Source organism: Rissa tridactyla, chromosome 4 (genome assembly GCF_028500815.1).
Source record: "Rissa tridactyla isolate bRisTri1 chromosome 4, bRisTri1.patW.cur.20221130, whole genome shotgun sequence".
NCBI classification, from domain to species: domain Eukaryota; kingdom Metazoa; phylum Chordata; class Aves; order Charadriiformes; family Laridae; genus Rissa; species Rissa tridactyla.
The window spans coordinates 72,770,853-72,788,095 of NC_071469.1; the positions used below are offsets into that span (position 1 = coordinate 72,770,853).

General features: G+C 52.8%; 1 protein-coding gene across 6 annotated transcripts in view; it reads right to left on the minus strand.

The window, feature by feature from the left end:
* Nucleotides 1-12,268, minus strand: part of PLEKHG4 (pleckstrin homology and RhoGEF domain containing G4) — a 92,163-nt gene extending 79,895 nt beyond the window's left edge. For all 6 annotated transcript variants that reach the window (XM_054200265.1, XM_054200266.1, XM_054200269.1 and 3 more), the window contains exon 1: nt 11,566-12,268. In XM_054200265.1, the coding sequence (XP_054056240.1) occupies nt 11,566-11,568 (3 nt within the window). In that variant the 5' untranslated portion in view covers nt 11,569-12,268. The remainder of the gene's footprint in view (nt 1-11,565) is intronic.
* Between the last annotated feature and the right edge of the window lie 4,975 nt (nt 12,269-17,243).

The window sequence follows — 17,243 nt, forward strand, 5'->3', positions numbered from 1 at the left end:
ACGCTCACCACACCTCCCGAAAGAGAAACACGCTTTTAAAATAACTCCTCTATAAATCAAGCCGCTAAATAAAGCCCAGGTTAAGGTCACGTCCGGCCATACCGGCTTTCACTGCTCCTCAGCTGGGAGCCGGCTGCCAGTGCAGGGGCTGGATCACAGCGAGGGAAGAGGCGCACGGGGACAGGCTGGGCTCTGTGGGCAGAGCCGTGTGATGGGAACAACCCAGCATGGTGCCAGCCAGGAGGGCTAGGGAGAAGGGAGAGCCCAGGAGGGCTTCACAACTGGCAGAGACTTAGGTCTGAATGGGGACAGAAATGAGCGGGGTGCCCCCCTCCAATATAATGGGAGACACAGATGCTGTGAAATGAACAGAGATAAAGATTGCTGTGGCAAAGCTCTGCTGCTCAGCCCTGAGAGCCCCTCTCCCCATCACAAACTGCAGCAAGAACCAGGAGTCAGGGACAGATGAGGTTACAAGTGCCAGGGCAGAAGCTCCAAGCCAGATCTAACAAGCAGGCAGCAGGAAGAGGAGCCCGGGATCAGTTACAACCCTGCTCAGGGGACACATCTGTCTCTTCTGGTGCAAGCAGCTGCTGCAGGACAGGAGAGGAGCCTGCCCAGAGGCATCTGGAGTAACCAGGAGCTTCTTGGGCTTTTCTAGGTGCACTGATTGAATTTTCTGCCTGAACTTTGTGGGCACAGAGAGAACTACATAGCAGCTCCAGCCACTGGGAACTCCTGCCATGCTACATTTCTTTCTGACTCAGGACTCGACTTCTTCCTCTTTGGGACCTGCTGCTCAACAATTACGTCTGAACCCTGAAGAGCCTCCTATGGGTTTGGAGAACAGGAAGTCAGCCTGCCCTGGGAGCAGAGAGAAGATCCCTAGGGGTGCGCACCTTGCACAGCGTCAGAACACCTGCGCTCTCCCAACAAGTGCCTGGGACAGCAACCCAAGTGGCTCAGGACAACGCAAGTCGGTGCAGGGAAGGGCTGCAATGCTGCTGGACCCACCTGGGCCCACAAAGCCCCATCAGCATTTTCCCTACAACTCACACAAGCACCTTGCTAAGAAGTCAGTGCCTTGCTCAAGAATTTTGTCTACAAAACACTGAGTCTTGGTCAAGGAGAACATGAAGAGGCACAGATCTTCCCTGCTGACAGCCCAGATGCTGTCTGAAGACTCCTAAAAACCATCAGTACGGTGAGGCCAGACTAACCGACTAAACCCATGACTTACGACAGACAACGCTCCTTTCTAGCGGGCCGGACTGGCCCACGTAACACACTGAGGATTCATCTTGCAGCAGGAATTTAGCTAAAGGATTTGCAGCTCTGCTCCGAGAAACCTGGACCCCCATCTGAGCAGCCAAAGAATGAAACTACATATCCCAACGTGCCCCAGTTAAATCCAGCGCTTGCCACGGCTTGGCAGAGCAAGGAGCGTTGCTGGGTGGTGGAGCAGAGCCTGAGAGGCTGCGAGCACAGCAAGCGGTGCCCGTGGTACGCCCAGCTCTGAGTCACCAAGCGTCTCGGCTCCCGCTCAACAGGGAGGCTTTGCCAGGAGCTCCCGCAACTTTCCCCTCCTTCTGCTGGCTGCCCGGAGCCTGGCCACGTCCTGCACACTCCCATTTTCTTGCCCAGGTACTGACGGACAGTGTGAAGGCAGAACAGGGGAGAGCAGACTCTGCCAAGGTGAGGGGAGGAGAGATGACCCAACCCTCCCACACCCCACAACTGGAAAGTCGAAAGAACAGTGAAACTGGGAAGAGGCAGAGCTCCAAGCATGGCAGCGCCGCGCCTGCCCGTGGCCCCTGGCCAGTATGGGGACTGGGGGAAAAGGAGCATGCAGCAGGCACTGAGCAGGGCTGGGTTTTGCCGGTCCCTCCGCCAGCAAAGGCTGCCGTGCTGCGCCGCTTGGCTGGGGCTGCTCAGCTCTCAGCTGACGTGAGAAACCTCATTTCCAGTAAAAACAGACCTCTGGGCTTTCCATGAAGCCTTTCCACTCTCTGACACAAAGTGGAAAACCAGGCCGCTTTGCCTTTAAAAAACGAGACGTTTCTCCATTCAAAAAGGTCTTTGGCTAAAAACAAGGCTTGTTTTTCTGACAAAATTTGAGATTTCCCACTCCATTTCTGCAGGGAGGAGAACCCTCCCAGCCCCATTTCCTGAGCCGCTCTAATCACAGCGGCAATGAGTTCAAGGGAGAAAAATCTTCCCAGAGCAAGTGCCAGCTCCCCCCCTCCGCTGCTCCCTCTGAGGCGCAGGGGGAGGCAGGGAGGAGGGCGCCTGCCTTCGGCACCCTGCCTGCCTCTGGATGTTTTCACTAAAATAATGTACTATTAAGTGGTGCAGCTACAGAGGTAGGCACTCACACTGCTGTAATTACCCCACCTTCCTGTGAGATAACCAGGAACAGCTCTACCTGCTCTTTGGGCTATTGTTTTAGGCTTTCCAGGGAGAAAAGCACAGCACCCAGTTCCACTTGGGAGGAAAGTGTTTACAGCCTCACCCAGGCCGGCTTCACCCGCAGGCTGTACCTCCAAAAGTGAGCTGCTTTCTGCGTGCCACTATGGGATCCCTTGTGAAGGGCACAGCATAGCCCAACTTGGCTCCCCTGCCGCCGGGGCAGGCAGGACGGCTCCACAGCCTGTGGATAAACCAGCTCCTACAGCCTTGCAGGGAGTGGTGCTCCGCAGACGGAGCTCGGAGAATCATTTCCAGATGCCTCCCTCTGTTCTCCCGGCCCTTCTCCGGGTTGACGCGGCTGCGGCAGCCAAAGCAGCTCCTACTGGGCAGTGCGCGGGATTATCATTCCAGGCACTGCAGGAAAACAAGCGCTTGGAAGCGATTAACTCATGATCTCTCATTTAATTAAACAAAGGGAAAAAATGATGTATTTGCTTTTCAGCTCTGAGGTCCTGCTTCTGCGCATGCTGTAGGTCTGGGCATGCTCAGCCTGGGAAAGGCAGGCCCAAAGCTGGGCGATCACCCCGCCTGCCCAGGGGTTGTTTGTTTTCACTCAAGGGGGACATCCTAGATTGCTTTGAAAGCAAAGCATGACCTCCTGCAAGCCTCGAGCTAGTGCACAGCTATATCGATGCTGTCCTTATGGTGGAGCAGAAGGCAGGGAACAGTAGAGAGCAGAGGCAACCCGGTACAGGTACATCCCTGGCTCTGTACCACAGTTCAGGTGGCCAAACATTAGCATATGGCAACATGACCAGCAAGGTCATGACCACCTGAGCTCCCCTGCCCGAGAGCCCTGCAGCCCAGCAGGATGTTTACGTGGGTCTGATACAGCGACACAAGAAGCAAACCTCCTCTTAACGTACCCAAACCCCAATATTCATCCTTGCCAAAGACATATCGTGGCTGCTCCATCCCTGGAGGTGTTCAAGGCCAGGCTGGACGGGGCTTGGAGCAACTTGGTCTAGTGGGAGGTGTCCCTGCCCAGGGCAGGGGGGTTGGAACTAGGTGATCTTCAAGGTCCCTCCCAATCCAAACCATTCTATGCTTCTATGATATCCTGGTGCGGTCCTTCAGAGAGGAAAGCCTGTGCACCTGGAGAAGCAGGCCCTTCACCAGCCCTCCACTTACACCTGCCCCCAAGGGAAGCCAGCCACACGCAGCATCTTGCACAGCAAGGTCTCTGCTTTTCGACCATCGCCTGACCAAGCGCTGCTCCCCGAAGGAAATGGCATCATGTCTATACGGACACAGCAGTCCAGCACCTCTTCCCACCAGAGCTCTGTATTCACTTTATGCCTCTCTACCCTTTCCTTTAGGTTTTCATACTGCAGGTTCTCTGGAGCAGGGCTTGTGGCTCTCTCCTTTGCCTGTGCAACACCCAGCACATCAGAAAAGCTGCTGACAACTGCTGAACAGATTAGAGAGGCCAAACTGGCGATGAAACACTGACCCACAATCCAAGAAAGTCCTCTTATAGCCAGAGGGGAGCAGAACTGGGGAATGGAGATAAGCCTTACCATGCAGGGATGTGTCCCGCTCATAACTGAGCTCTCAATGAACCGAGCAGAAGGTAGGTCTTATCCGGAGCAAGGAATGAGCCCTGCTGCCAAAGGCCTGTTACTTTCTATTAGCAACAGATCAGGGAGATGATATAGGTGTTTAAAGGGCATGTGAGAGAACGAACAAAAGCTCTGTCCTTAAACAGACATGTTCCATCTGAAATGAGGGCCTGCAAGGAGATGAGAAGAGCTGTGTATAAAACAGCATCCTACAGCTGGAGACCAGCTTATTTTGGTTTAGTTTAATCAAGGGATTAAGTCCTTAATCTGAAATAACTGTCTAAGCACAGATTTTTTAAAAAAACATCACTGGCATAGATCTAGCCACGCAATTAATTAACAAAGCTGTACTCGGTGTGATGCGAAGCTTTGGGTACTTTTAAAAACACCCTTTGCAGCAACACACTCATGCTGGAAGAGCGTGAGCACATGGCAGCTGTGGTTTCGTTGCCCGGCGTTAGCCACATACCCCTCCACGCCTCCTTGACACCCTGCGGGGCAGAGCTGCCCCCCTCTTCACTCCCACCACCAGATTCCATGGGCTGCCCTCGCTTGTGCACCAACAACCTGGCCACAGCACCATTTGCCATGGTCCAGCCAGGGATCTCCACATTCAAAGTGTCATTTTCCTACAACAGGCTCAGACAAAGCTTGCTAAATCCCATCAGATATCACAGAGCGAGCCAAGAGTTTTCCCGGCCACTTCTACACAAGACAAGTCCTGGGATGTTGCAGCAGCCTCCCTTTCTTTACAGGGCTCTTCTAGGAAATGCACTAAAAAAAAAAAAAAAAAATAACCTTTCTCTCTGCTACCCAAGAGAATTGCTTGAGCTCATTCATCTTATTAGTTACAGTATTTGCTCCACTCTCAACTTCAGGTTGGTTTGCCAGATGGATGCCTGAGCAACAGCATCTTGTACCGTTTGTGCCTAACGCTAACGAATAATGGGGCGCTCTAGGCAGATGAAAGATTTGTTTCTACCAGCCAGCTATAAAATACCCTGAGTAAGTTCTTAGCCAAGCAGGTCAGCTCATTTTAACACCTTTTAGTCCAAGGCACGAGGCCATAGCCAACACCTTGTGTTCAGACACCCATCTGGGGGCATCTTACAACAGATGGGCAGCCTCCTGTGCTCAAAGAGAAAATGATAATCCTTCAGCAGGACAGCTGACGAGTGCCAGAAACAATCTTCACAGGGTCAGCATTTAGACTATTACTTATGGGCCAGCTTTGCACGCGTCCTGAGCTCGAGACTGTGGCTGGATCCCATTCAGATCCCACCACATCCTCTGGAAGGTGCACTAGCTGCTGGACAGACCCCCGAGGCAACTGGGGGGCTTGCTATCTCTTGCAACTTCCATAATTGAGCATGGACACTGCAAAGAAAAGATCATGTTTTAGTTAAAAAAAAAAAAAAAAAAAAAGAGCTCCCAGACTTCATGTGGGAGCTAGCTAACACTGTGTGGTCCCAGTGTCCCATAACAGACGAGCCATAGTTCCTTTTGGCCTTAAGCACTCCATATTCCCACATGCTCATGAAATACAAGTCCTGCAACATCAACAGGGAACAGAAAACACTCTGAAGCCGTGTAGCAATTCCAGGAGGGGCCAGCCAATCGCATAAGAAAACAGTAAGTGCACAAGGACCTTCCTTGAAGTAGCACATCCCTGCACACCTTTGATACAGGGCTACCAAGATGATGAGGGGACTGGAACATCTCTCTGATGAAGAAAGGCTGAGGGATTTGCATATTTTCAGTCTGGAAAAAAGATGACTGAGGGGGGATCCTATCAATGCTTATAAATACTTAAAGGATGGGTGTCAGGAGGATGGGGCCAGGCTCTTCTCAGTGGTGCCCCGCGACAGGACAAGGGGGAACAGGCACAAACTTGAACATAGGAAGTTCCACCTAAAACACGAGGAGGAACTTCTTTCCTGTGAGGGTGGCAGAGCCCTGGCACAGGCTGCCCAGAGAGGTGGTGGAGTCTCCGTCTCTGGAGACATTCCAAACCCACCTGGACGTGTCCCTGTGCCACCTGCTGTGGATGACCCTGCTCTGGCAGGAGGTTGGACTGGATGATCTCCAGAGGTCCCTTCCAACCCCTATCATTGCGTGGTTCTGTGATATGAGAAAGCAGCTCATATCACATATTTCTCAAAGAGAAAACAATTAGACGCCACCTCTGAGAAAGGATCAGCCAGAAGGACAGAGCAGGCACCCTAGAGATGGCCGTGGCTATGCCAGCTCAGCCCTGGGCCACCACAAGAAGTGTCGGTCTGTGCCCAGCAGGGAGAAATGCTCCTGGTCAGAGGGACCCAGATTTGCTTCAAGACTCTCCAAGCTCACTGGGGAACATGTGCTCAGGCTCTCCCAGCCTGGAGCAGCCAAGTCTGGGACTTATAGTCAGATGAAAACATTTCCCCTATATTCAGATACAGCACTAAATGCATGCCTCCCGGAAAGCTAAGTAAATCAGTCATAAATTCAGGGCATTACTTTTACTAAACTCGTGAGTTAGAAAGGAGTAAACACAGGCTTTTAAAGCTACTCCCTTTATAGATTTTTTTTTTTTCCAAACAGAAAACAGTCTCACATGTCCCATTATTTCCATACATATCAAAGGAGGGTGGAGATTTAACTAGCGATTTCTAAAAGACATCTTTGTGCACAGAAGGGATATATGCCAAAACGTGGGTGGTTATAAGCCCAAACACAAAGGAGAATACATCCACAGGCATTTTTCCCCTTGATCCATTAACGGGTCTGCATACCAGCCTCCCGAGCATATGAGAAAGACCTTGTTCAAAAGGTAAATGTATTCAGAAAGATGACAACAGACAGCAAATAATCCACATCCTTTAACCATGTTGGAGGCTCAGCAGTGCTAGGTTTTTCTTGGGAGTCACTGAGATTTGACAAGCAGCCTCAGGGCAGGTATCCTCCTGATGGAACCTGCTCAGGAAGCCTCGTAACTCCATCTCCTGTGAACACTGCCACACCTAACGCAGGCTGCAAAGCTCAAGGTGGACACCTAGCTCAGATCACCAGAACTCCTACAGCTTTTCTTCCCTGCACCATGCAAACCACCATCCAGCCACAGCATCACATCCCATTGGGGGTGACCATAAGGCCCCATGGACCTTAAGGTGTCCATAAGGCCCCTTCACCTCCACCCATGTGCAGGAGTCTTCATGCAAGTCTTCCTCTGGTCCCCGTTGCTGGAGTAGTGGTTCATCCTGGGCATCCCAGACTGATGGCAGGATGGTAAATTTGAGCAAAAAGAAAGACTTTCAGATTCATTCTGTGCTGCTTTGATCTTGGAAGTTTCACCTTGGTATCCGGTGATGCAACAAATGGGACACGCATGAAAGCAGCCAGGAGCACGTTAACACAAGAATGCTCCTGTTTCGTTTTTTTTTGTTCGTTTTTTAATGAAAGACTAGGCCAGCCAACAGAGTTGAGGCACTCCATGCAGCAGAAAGATATTAGTATGGTCAAACCTTCAGAGTCAACAAGGGCACGTCCATTGACTTCTCCGAGTTGAAAGCCAGGTATCATGAGTGGTTAGAAAGCATGGCACAGAGCATCCCACCACCAGAAGCGGGCAGCTTACCCTAGCAGGCTATCCTTGCTTGTTATTGCTCTTCGGTCAGCACCATATCTCATATTGGTGCTACTACCTGCTTTTTCAGACCTTGGCTACATTGAGCTCTGCAGGACAGGAACAGGGGGTTCCTTCACGGATAGAGAGCCAGGAATAGGAACAAAAGGTGCTCGGATATGTTGAGTCCCCACAGGTGGGTTGAGTCTATAGCTTCTGCAGAAGACACCTTGACTATTTTAACAGAGATCTTTCAGTACTTTAGTACTAAAGGGGCCTGTAGTCCCTGTGTCCATGACTTCCACCCTCACTCAGCACCAATGCCCAGGTTTACGCTTTGCCCACAGTCTGTAGGGCGGTTCAGTTTTGCACAGCTCTGTCGCAGAAAGGGTTATGTTTGAGGTGAAGCTAGAAGATTAGGCTCTAGGAGCTGAGAGGCCATGACTGTGCTCTGGTATTTAGGAACAGACATGCCGGCTGGCCATCTTTTCTGAAGTGACCAGCAGCAAGATGCTCACAAGGCTCTCACGTTGTGATCTCTTCCACCAGCTTTCTGCCGAGGAGGAAGGTGCACTGAGCAAGGTGTGATGGCCAGCGGCATGGCCAGAGGTGGTTATGCTGCAGGATGATGATTTTTGGAAAATAAGCACTGACACTCAGCACACGCTCTTCCTTGGACACCTGCCATGTCTCACCAGAAACACTTGCTTTCTTGCATTCCCACCTGGTACTAGAACACATTCGGTGATCGCTGGGCAGAGACACAAGGATGCAGCTGGCCTGTCACCTGCATTTAACCATTATTTTCATTGCTACAATGAACAGCGTGTTCACCTGCCCAGAATTCTTGGAAAGAAGCAGGGCATTAAGCACAAATTGTCATCCTTGTTACCCCAGAGAAGATGCTTTCAAACTGCTTCCATGTGCTCAGGATTACATCTCTGGGCTTTGTCTGTGTTCCAAAGTCTTGCTCATGGCTTTGGCACAGAAATAAAGAAAGAAGATCCCCAATGTTTAAAGCTCATTGTGATTCCCAGACTCATTTCCTTCCCACCCCAGGAGAAGACATAACCAGAGGATAAAAGAAAGACTATATTTTCTGCTGAAACCCATCCTCTCTCCTGCCAGCACAGAGATGCCACCTGAACTTCTCTGCAGGAAGACACCAGCCTTTGCACATCTTGTGATACACACAGGTCCTGCTTTACATGTCTGCCTGATGGCTAGAGACCGGGAGCATGCCACCATGTGAGAAGAGTAGCCCAGGCAAGACCAAGGTGCACAGCTGCAGGAGCCTCACTGAACTCATTTGCTGGGTCCACAGTGCCCCAGCTACCATTGAAGAGCAGCAGCAATCACCCCAGCAAGGATGGAAAAGCAGCCCTGGGCTCCCTGGCCAGCCGCTGCGGTTTGAGCAACTTCCCAGAGAGGAAGTTGTCCCTCGCAGCCTGGGGACAGAGCCTGGGAACCAGGCCCCCACACCGTGTGGTGGAGGAGTGGGGCTATTGCTCACTTTGCCTCCAGCCAACCCACCCAAGAGCACAGGGTTTTGAACCTGCTTGGGTGAAAACTGTTCCTCAAGTGGGGCACTCTGTGGTCTGGCCACATGCCCTGACCATCTCCTGTGCCCCATCCAGCAACAGGCACCAGGCAGGTGAAGCCTGCTCCCTCTCCCATGAGAAGTCCCTACCAGGGAAGAAGGGCAGATCCCCAGCCACAAAAGCCACAACGGGACAAGCAGAGTTGAGAGAGCCCAGCCAGGCTCCTGCCTTGCTCGCACAACAGGGTTTTCACAGCTGCAAGAGTCAGTTCTAGTGGAAGTGCGCTACTTTGGCCCAAGTTATCTTACACACATGGTGCTTCAGGCATCCCCCAGCTGCAAGCACCCTATGTACCCATATGTACCACAGCATCCCTAACACTAAAGCACAGCAGACATCCCGTGAAGAAGAATCACCTGCCTCACACAGAAGAGGGCAGCCAGCAATTGCACCAGCATGGTGCGACTCCCATCAGGAGCCAAGCCTCTAAGAGTCCTGCAAACTGCCAGAGGCTATGGGGAAGCCTCGGGCAGGCCAACAGACTGACCCACATTCACTTAGATCCAAATCTTTTGCCTGCAGGGTTTGGTTGATTCACCAGGACACCAAACAGTCAACTGTTTGAACAGCTTAGAGCTACGGTCACAACTCAGCTGCTCACAGATCACGCCTCCCGAACTGCAGACTGGTCTACCACAGCACTGAGAACAGACACCTGCCACGGAGCACAGGTGACCACAGTGTGGCGAACACCCATTGCCAGGTCTGTGGCAGCTTGGCCTCTGGTTCCTGTTCCTTGCAGCTGCCAAGCCTGAACTCAGCACCCAAGAGGCACACGATCCCTCCTCAGCAGTGATGCACGGTCCCTGCATGCCCACAACCCACCATGGCACCTGGCCTGGCCATGGCACTGCACTGCGCAAGGCCCCTGCTTCAGAAAGCTTTGGCATCACACACTAGAACAAGGTGAAAGACCTGAACTGGGGTTGAAGCACCTGGGAATCCGAACGTCACCTCCAGTTTGCAGGAGCAGAGTAGCAGCGGCCAGTCGCTGCCTCAGGCCTACCGGAGCAGAGCTTTGCCAGCCCTGCTCCAGCTCCCATGGCAAAATGCAGCCCATGGGACTGCAAGGGATGGCACCCACCCTTGCACAGCCCCAAACAGTGTTCTCCTTTGATTTCAACTTCATACCATAACGAGTAGAGACCAAAAATTGCTGGGAACACACTAGGCGTGGGGTGAGGGAAAAGAGGCCTCCTGACTGGAGCGGAGAAGTGGAAGAAGCGCAGGCCTTCACAGCAGGCTAGGAGAGGAGAGGCCATCGCCGCTCTGACATAGGCATATGAGGGCACAGAGAGCCACAGGGTCCTTGGCAGAGGAGCTGGAGGGTGGCAAAGGGAAGAGACATGGGTCCATCAGCTTAGCTCAGGTTGAAGAAGCCGAAAGTTGGGCAACTCCTCCTTCAATGAAAGATGAGTTTCTGTAAGCCCAGAAGCTGAACTTTTAAGAAAAAAAAAAAAAAGGCAGTGCCAGGCACAACAGAAATGCAAGCTGCTTGTCCCCCTTGTGGACTTTGTTCCCTCTGCTGTGGAGAAGCAGCCTGTGATTTATTCCCAGCACAGCCAGACACATCCAGGAGATTTAGGGCTGCTGGGCACCCAGATCCCATCCTGAGCCCAGGAACAAACCATCAGAAGCCAGACTGGTGCTCAGCAGGATCTCACCACAGGGCTGGCGATGCCTCCAGCCTCTGCCACCCCAAGGCCAAGCACCTCTGTTTGCAGGGCAGCGCCAGTGTGGCTGGGCAGGGGACTGCCCTGCAGCCGCTCCCACGGAGACTGGGTGCTCTCCTGGGCTGGGCTCCCCACGCTCTCCCCTCCCAAAACAAGGATCCCCACATGCAGAACTTGACACCGAAAGGGAGGGATCCCTGTCCAGCTCCAGGGGTTTCTCTGAACCCCTGGTTGCCCACCTTGGGCAGGAGAAATGAAGCTGACACTCTCCCTTTCCCCAGGCTCTGCAAGGGGGCACTGCCCACAGCCCTGGAGCAGGACTGGCAAATAATGAGGCAGGAGGAGAGCCCAGCATCCAGGCAGCCCGAAAGGCAGGGCCCTGCCTGACCAGCCCCTCACTCTGGGGCTGCACCCCAACAGGCACCCCATGGGGGACCAGTGCCAACAAGAGCCCTGTGTCCCTGCAGCCACCATCTGGGGCTGGCACCGCAGGGTACAGCGTGCCATCCGTGTAACGGGAAGTGCCAGAAGAGCCATTTCCCACTCCCGGCATTAGCGCCGTGCGCTGGCTCCAGACAGGCTGCCCTGATAGCAGCTCCATCCCGCACAGCCTTGCTCGTGCCCAGGGCAAGAGCCCTTTGCAGAGATTTCCTTACCATGTTCCCGGCCTCCTTTATTCCCCCTCACTTCCAAGTGCAGCGTTTTTTCTCTTTTTCCTCCATGTGTGCGACGGGGCGTCTCCTCTCCCCTCCGACGTGAACCACCGAAGCACTTTGAGTTCTGGACTGTAATCCAAGCCCTCACCGCCCCCAGCACAGCTCCAACTAATCTAACTCATGACACTACCGGGGCTGAGCAGGGGACCTCGAAGGTTTCTCTGACAGCCAACTCCAGCGCTAGACGGCGGAGGGGCATAGCGAGCGCAGGGCGCCGCGTTCCCCAGCCCTGCAGGGACCTTATGGACACAGGCAGAGCCAGCAACACTCGCAGGCTGCTTGTTACGGCATCGCTGCTATCTGCATCCCTCAGAGCACGCCTGGCCCTCCGCACAGACCTGCTTAATGCGGATGCCCCGTGGCAGGGAGCTGCCTTCACCCGGGAAGATGTGAATAGCTGCTAGAGCAGAACAAGCCCACGGCAGGCATCCTGAGAAGATCTCCAGCTTCCCAAAGAGGTTTCCAGCAAAATCTTCCCCTCGCCTCCTCTTTGCTTGCTTTTCTCTAACTTTTCGTTCCTCCGCTCTGTGAGATCCTGAGGCAGCGCTGCAGGTTAAGCAAAACGCCGAGAAATACAAGAAGAGTGCTCTGAAGAGCTTGTTTTTCTAACTTCTAGAAGGAAAACAGAGAGGCAGTGACCGCTTCAGGCAACAGCAACAAACTGCATTGGTATCAGGCGAGAGATGTGGAGACCTCACCCCCTCCCAAAGGAGGAAGTAATTTAACATGGCAAGTTTCTCCACCCCTCCATTAATTGTTTAAAATGGCCAGGGGCCAAAATACTGCCCGAGCAGTGGAAGCAGTGGGGAAGGTCACCTAACAGGCAGGCAGCAGCCTACAGAAGTGACAACGGGAAAGGGCAGAGCCACAGAGGCAGAGAGGGAGGGGAGAGGCAGGTGCCGCAGGGCATCCCAGGATCTGCTGACACACAAAGGCTTTGTCTAACGGGAAGCGGGGCAGGAAGCGACACACAGGCGAAGCTCTGGAGCCCTGGACACAGGGTGCAGGGCCTCACAGCAGGGCTTGGGACTGGGAGCTGCCTCCCCAGCCTTGGCCGAGCAGGTCTCAGCAGTCTCGGTGGGGACTGACACTCCATCAAGGAGGCCATGGTGCTGGTACCTGGCTGCTGTCCCCCCTTCTGGGAGAGGTAACACAAATCCATCCCAAGAGGAAAGGTGACTCAGGCAGGACCTGGGGACCCACAGCAGGAGGAAAGATGTCCACTGTAAGGGCAGGTGCAGTAGAGGAGCACAGGGCTGAAACTGGAGAGACTGCTACCAAACACACCTGCCGCCTTGGCTCAAGCCTTCCCCGCAGCCTTCCCAAGTCCTGCTCCACAGGGCCAGCAACAGAGCTCACGTGGGCTGGTCCAGCTCAAGAACACCTTCAGATACTTCTCTCCCAGGCAGGACTGACAGGGCTGCCAACAGTTGGCCCTAAAACCCATTGCATCCGACGGCTTCATGGCATGTTTTCAGACATAACCAGCAAACAAGGGTTCGAGCAGTCCCAAAGCCAACCATTCAATACACCAGCTGCCCATAGTGCACCACAGCAGTGAGAACCTCCAGCCCGTGTCAGTTAATAATCCCAAGACAGGTGAAGCAGAGCATCCCTGCCAATGCATAGGGTATTAACAATCCAGCAGAGGCAGAACCTAGTTGTTGTCATCCGCAGCAACTGAAAGAATTTGTGATCTTGTCTGTGGATGCAGGAGAGCCTTTCTTTCCCCCTCATATTCATAGCAGGGGGATGAGGAACCTGGCATACTTCCCCAGCAGAGCCTCCAGCCACAGATTTCACCGTCCGCACAAGGCTATGTTTGCAAAGTAGCTTTGCCCTTCATCTATTCCCCAAACACATCTCAAAGCCCACAGACGTGGCCACACCTTTGCAACATCCTCCTGTGGGTACTGGGAGTCTCCCTACGGACTGACGCTGCTCTGAGAAAGGGAGCACAGAGAGCAGTGTCCCTCCAGCGCACGCATGGCACGCAGCTGGCTGCAACAAGCCTCATGCTATCAGAGGTGCTGAGCTATTTCTGTTGGCGGCTCGGCCCCTGCCGCAGAGCAAAAGGAGTTAGAAGAGATCCACCATGCCTCTCATGCCCAGGTGTTTTATGGAAGTCTCCTTGTGATTTCTTCAACTTCAGCAATACGTGCAGGTGCCCTTTCAGGAAGCAACAGCTGCCCAGGGCTAACCCAACTCCTCACACGCAGCTATTTTTATTCAGCAAACAGGTCTCTGCAAGGGACCAGCCTCTGAGTAGAGATCTAAAGCCTCCAGGCACCCTGGGTACTGAGATTGGGCTCTTCAGGGCTACTCCAGCAGCAGGCCAAAGCCCTGACCAGTTGCATACAGCCCATTTGAGAGTCTGCTGCGGGGCTGGAAGGGGCCCCACAGGCTCTTGCACAAGCCAGGAGCTACCTCACTTTTTGGAACTGAAATGTGTGCTCCCCAGGCACAAAGGGCAATGCAGACCCAGGTGGGGCAGGGGCAATGCAAGAGCCCATGAAGATGAAGGGGACAGAGCTGAGAACCTGCTGTCACACTGTTACTGAACCAGTCAGGTCTCCCGCACCCAGACCTCTGGCAGCAGCTCCAGGACGAGAGCAGCTTTCAGCTTTCCTCATCCCTTCGGGTGGCATGTGCAGGCCTGGGAGCACAAGGTTGCCTCCTCCTTTAGCTCTGAGTCGTCAGATAAAACACTGTCAAGCCACCTAATTCCTGCTCTTTGAGGGCCAGAAAGAGAAAAGCGGCACTTTCAGGCGCTGGTGTAGGAGTTTGCAGAACCCCATGAACCGACGAGGAGGGTACCATGTAAGCACACAGAGCCCATATCTGGTTCCTATCCCATTTTCCACCTCTGTGACTGGGGACAGAGCCAGGTGCTCCCTAGACCATTCAACCAACACTCTCTATCCAGGTCCTACTCAAACTATATAACCGTTACCACACACTTTTTGCAGCACAGCAGCCAGCTCGGTTGTGGACATGACAATTGAAAGCTCTCTGCAAGTTCCCAAGCCACACAGGACAACGCAGGAAAGTCGAGGGCTGTAGGTAGACATTTACAGAAGCAAGGGGGAACGGGTTGTCAAACACAAGGGCAGCTTAGAGCCCAACCTCATGCCTCCTCCCTTTTCAACGCAGTGCACAAAGCTCAGGAGCACCTTCCCCCATCAAGGATTTCCAGGCTGGAGATCCCGAGTTCAGCTCACCCCCATCCCAGTCAGAAGCAGTGACGTGATTTCCTGTGCCGTGGCACTGCACTAAGGGGAACATCACACTGCTGTTTACTCATGGCTGGATCCTAATATAGCTTTTTTTTTTTTTTCCTTTTTTTTTTTTTTAATTGCAAAGCAGCCTTTCCCTCCTCTCCCGCATTGTAGATCCATTTCCCTCACAAGCACATGGGAGACAGCTGTAGCCAGCACTTCAGTGGGTGTTAAAAAGCCCCTCTTGACAGAGGCTGACAACAATGCTGCCCTTGTTTCCCCACACAGTCTTGCACTGTCTCCTCGCAGGAGCAGCTCCTCGCTCTCGCGCGAGGTCTGCGCTTTCCTCTGGGTTGGTTTAATTGCTGAAGCCAGCGCAAAAGGCTGCTGTCATCCAGCGCTGCCGGCAGAGATCCGGGTGCTCCAGCTTCTCATCCAGCAGACCCAGGTCCTTTGCATGCACCGATGGGCAATTTTACCCTCAAGGAACCGCTTTGGTACCCAGCTGCAAAAGCAGCTGAATATTGCTAAGCACAACCTGTCCCAGAGGTAAAAGCATGGCAAAAGGCAGCAAACGTTGACATCAGGAAGGATGAGCCGAACTTTGAAGGTTGTGGGGCCTCTCCAGAGTTGAAAGAGGAGTGGGTGGGAGAGGGGTCAGTACATCAACCATTCTGAAAACTTGAGGGGTCATAACTTCAGACCCACGTCTCTTACCCTCCCCTGCTTCCCCTTTGTTGGATCTGGTTTCTGGAGCAGCAGTATTTCTCGAGTGCCTGCTGAAGCAGTACCACAACCTAGAGCCCTGTAAGAGCTAGCAAAGAGCACAGGCAGAGGTAGGAGGCAGACAAGGGACCTCTGCCTTTGAGCCACTGCTAGCAGAGTTCTGCAAATCCGGGAAAGCTCAATACTTTTACCAATAGGACTCAGCTGTGCTGGAAGAAACACAGGACAGATGTTTTAGATGCCAGATAAGGACATCTTCTGACCTAGGGGAAGTTGTGCAATATGCATGCGAGCTAGACGATTGCACTACAGCAGCCAAAAGCTCCGAGGAAAACACCCCCACACACTCCATGTTAGCTTAGCATAATTGCTGGTGTAGTCCTCAGCACAGCATAGGGAACTTACTATGTCCATAGGGGCTTCAGAAGGAAAGCAGAGCCCAGGAGCGGGCTGTGGCAGAGCAGTACTCCAGGACCTCCAGCCCCTGCTAACCCACTGATCAGTCAATGCCTCTGAATTTACATCCAGGCATCTCCTCATCACCAGACCAGGGCTCTCTGCCAGCTCCCGTGTCCACGCACATGGCTATGCATATGTCCTGTGGATTAAGCTGTGCTCTGAAAGTACAGGTTCCCACTCCATTCCCCTTGGCAGCCTATAAAAATATGGGAAACCACCAAGAAGCAGCGTTAGACCCTACTCAGCACAAGCCGCTGCCGTAAGGCCAGTGATAGATGTTTGCTCAAAGCAGGTTTCATCAAATAAAAGCAACAAGTGCTGCAGCAAGTTGAGCTGTAAGCAGCCCTTTGTACCAACACCACCGTTTCAGAAAGAACTAGTTCTCTCCCCATTAGGGAGACAAGAGGGGGTTGTACGCGGTTTAATAATATTTAAACCTTTATTTCACATCACAAGTAAAGCAGGCCTTGGCTTCACAAAAGCACATCTTGGTTTAACTAATTAATTTGATAATCCCCTATTTGCAATCCTCGGGAGACATTCAGCTTCTAAAGCAAGTAATTACCACTAAGTGGCAACCTCTTTGTGAGGCCCAGTCTGATTAGGGAAAAAATTTCTTAAGCCAGAAATATAATCGTGGTGTGATTTCCCAGAAGGACTGGAAGAGAGACTACATAACAACAGCTGGTCACGCTCACCATTTGAAGGAACAGGAGCAACTCAATTACTATGTCTCTAGCTCCACTTCAAGATGTTGTTCAGTACCACTTGCAAACTTGGCGTGCAGTTAACCATCAGGAGGCTTTACAGGAGATGTTTTATAGGTACACAAGTCAGGAAAGTCCCACTTAGGGCTCTCAAATATCCACATGTGCCACAGGGGGAAAGGAAAACGAAAAAAACCTATGTCAGGCCTGCTGCAGCACATGTGCAAGTTCGTAGTGCGCAGCGTCACAGTGAAGCAATCCAAGTGGGGCAATGCCAGCCTTACAGCCTCTCCACACAGACACGAAGGCACACCTTGATGACACACGGTGTCTTCCCCAGACAAGCCAGCTGGGCTCAATATATGCAGAGCACTTGCTAGTCTAATGCCTGCTTCAGGCATCCCCAGGTGCCCAGGGTCTCGCCTCAGCAACGGCTCTGTGCTAGCATCGTTTGCTGCCAGAGCCCACAAGACAGTCTTGCTTCTGCGTACACCCAAGGCACTTGTCT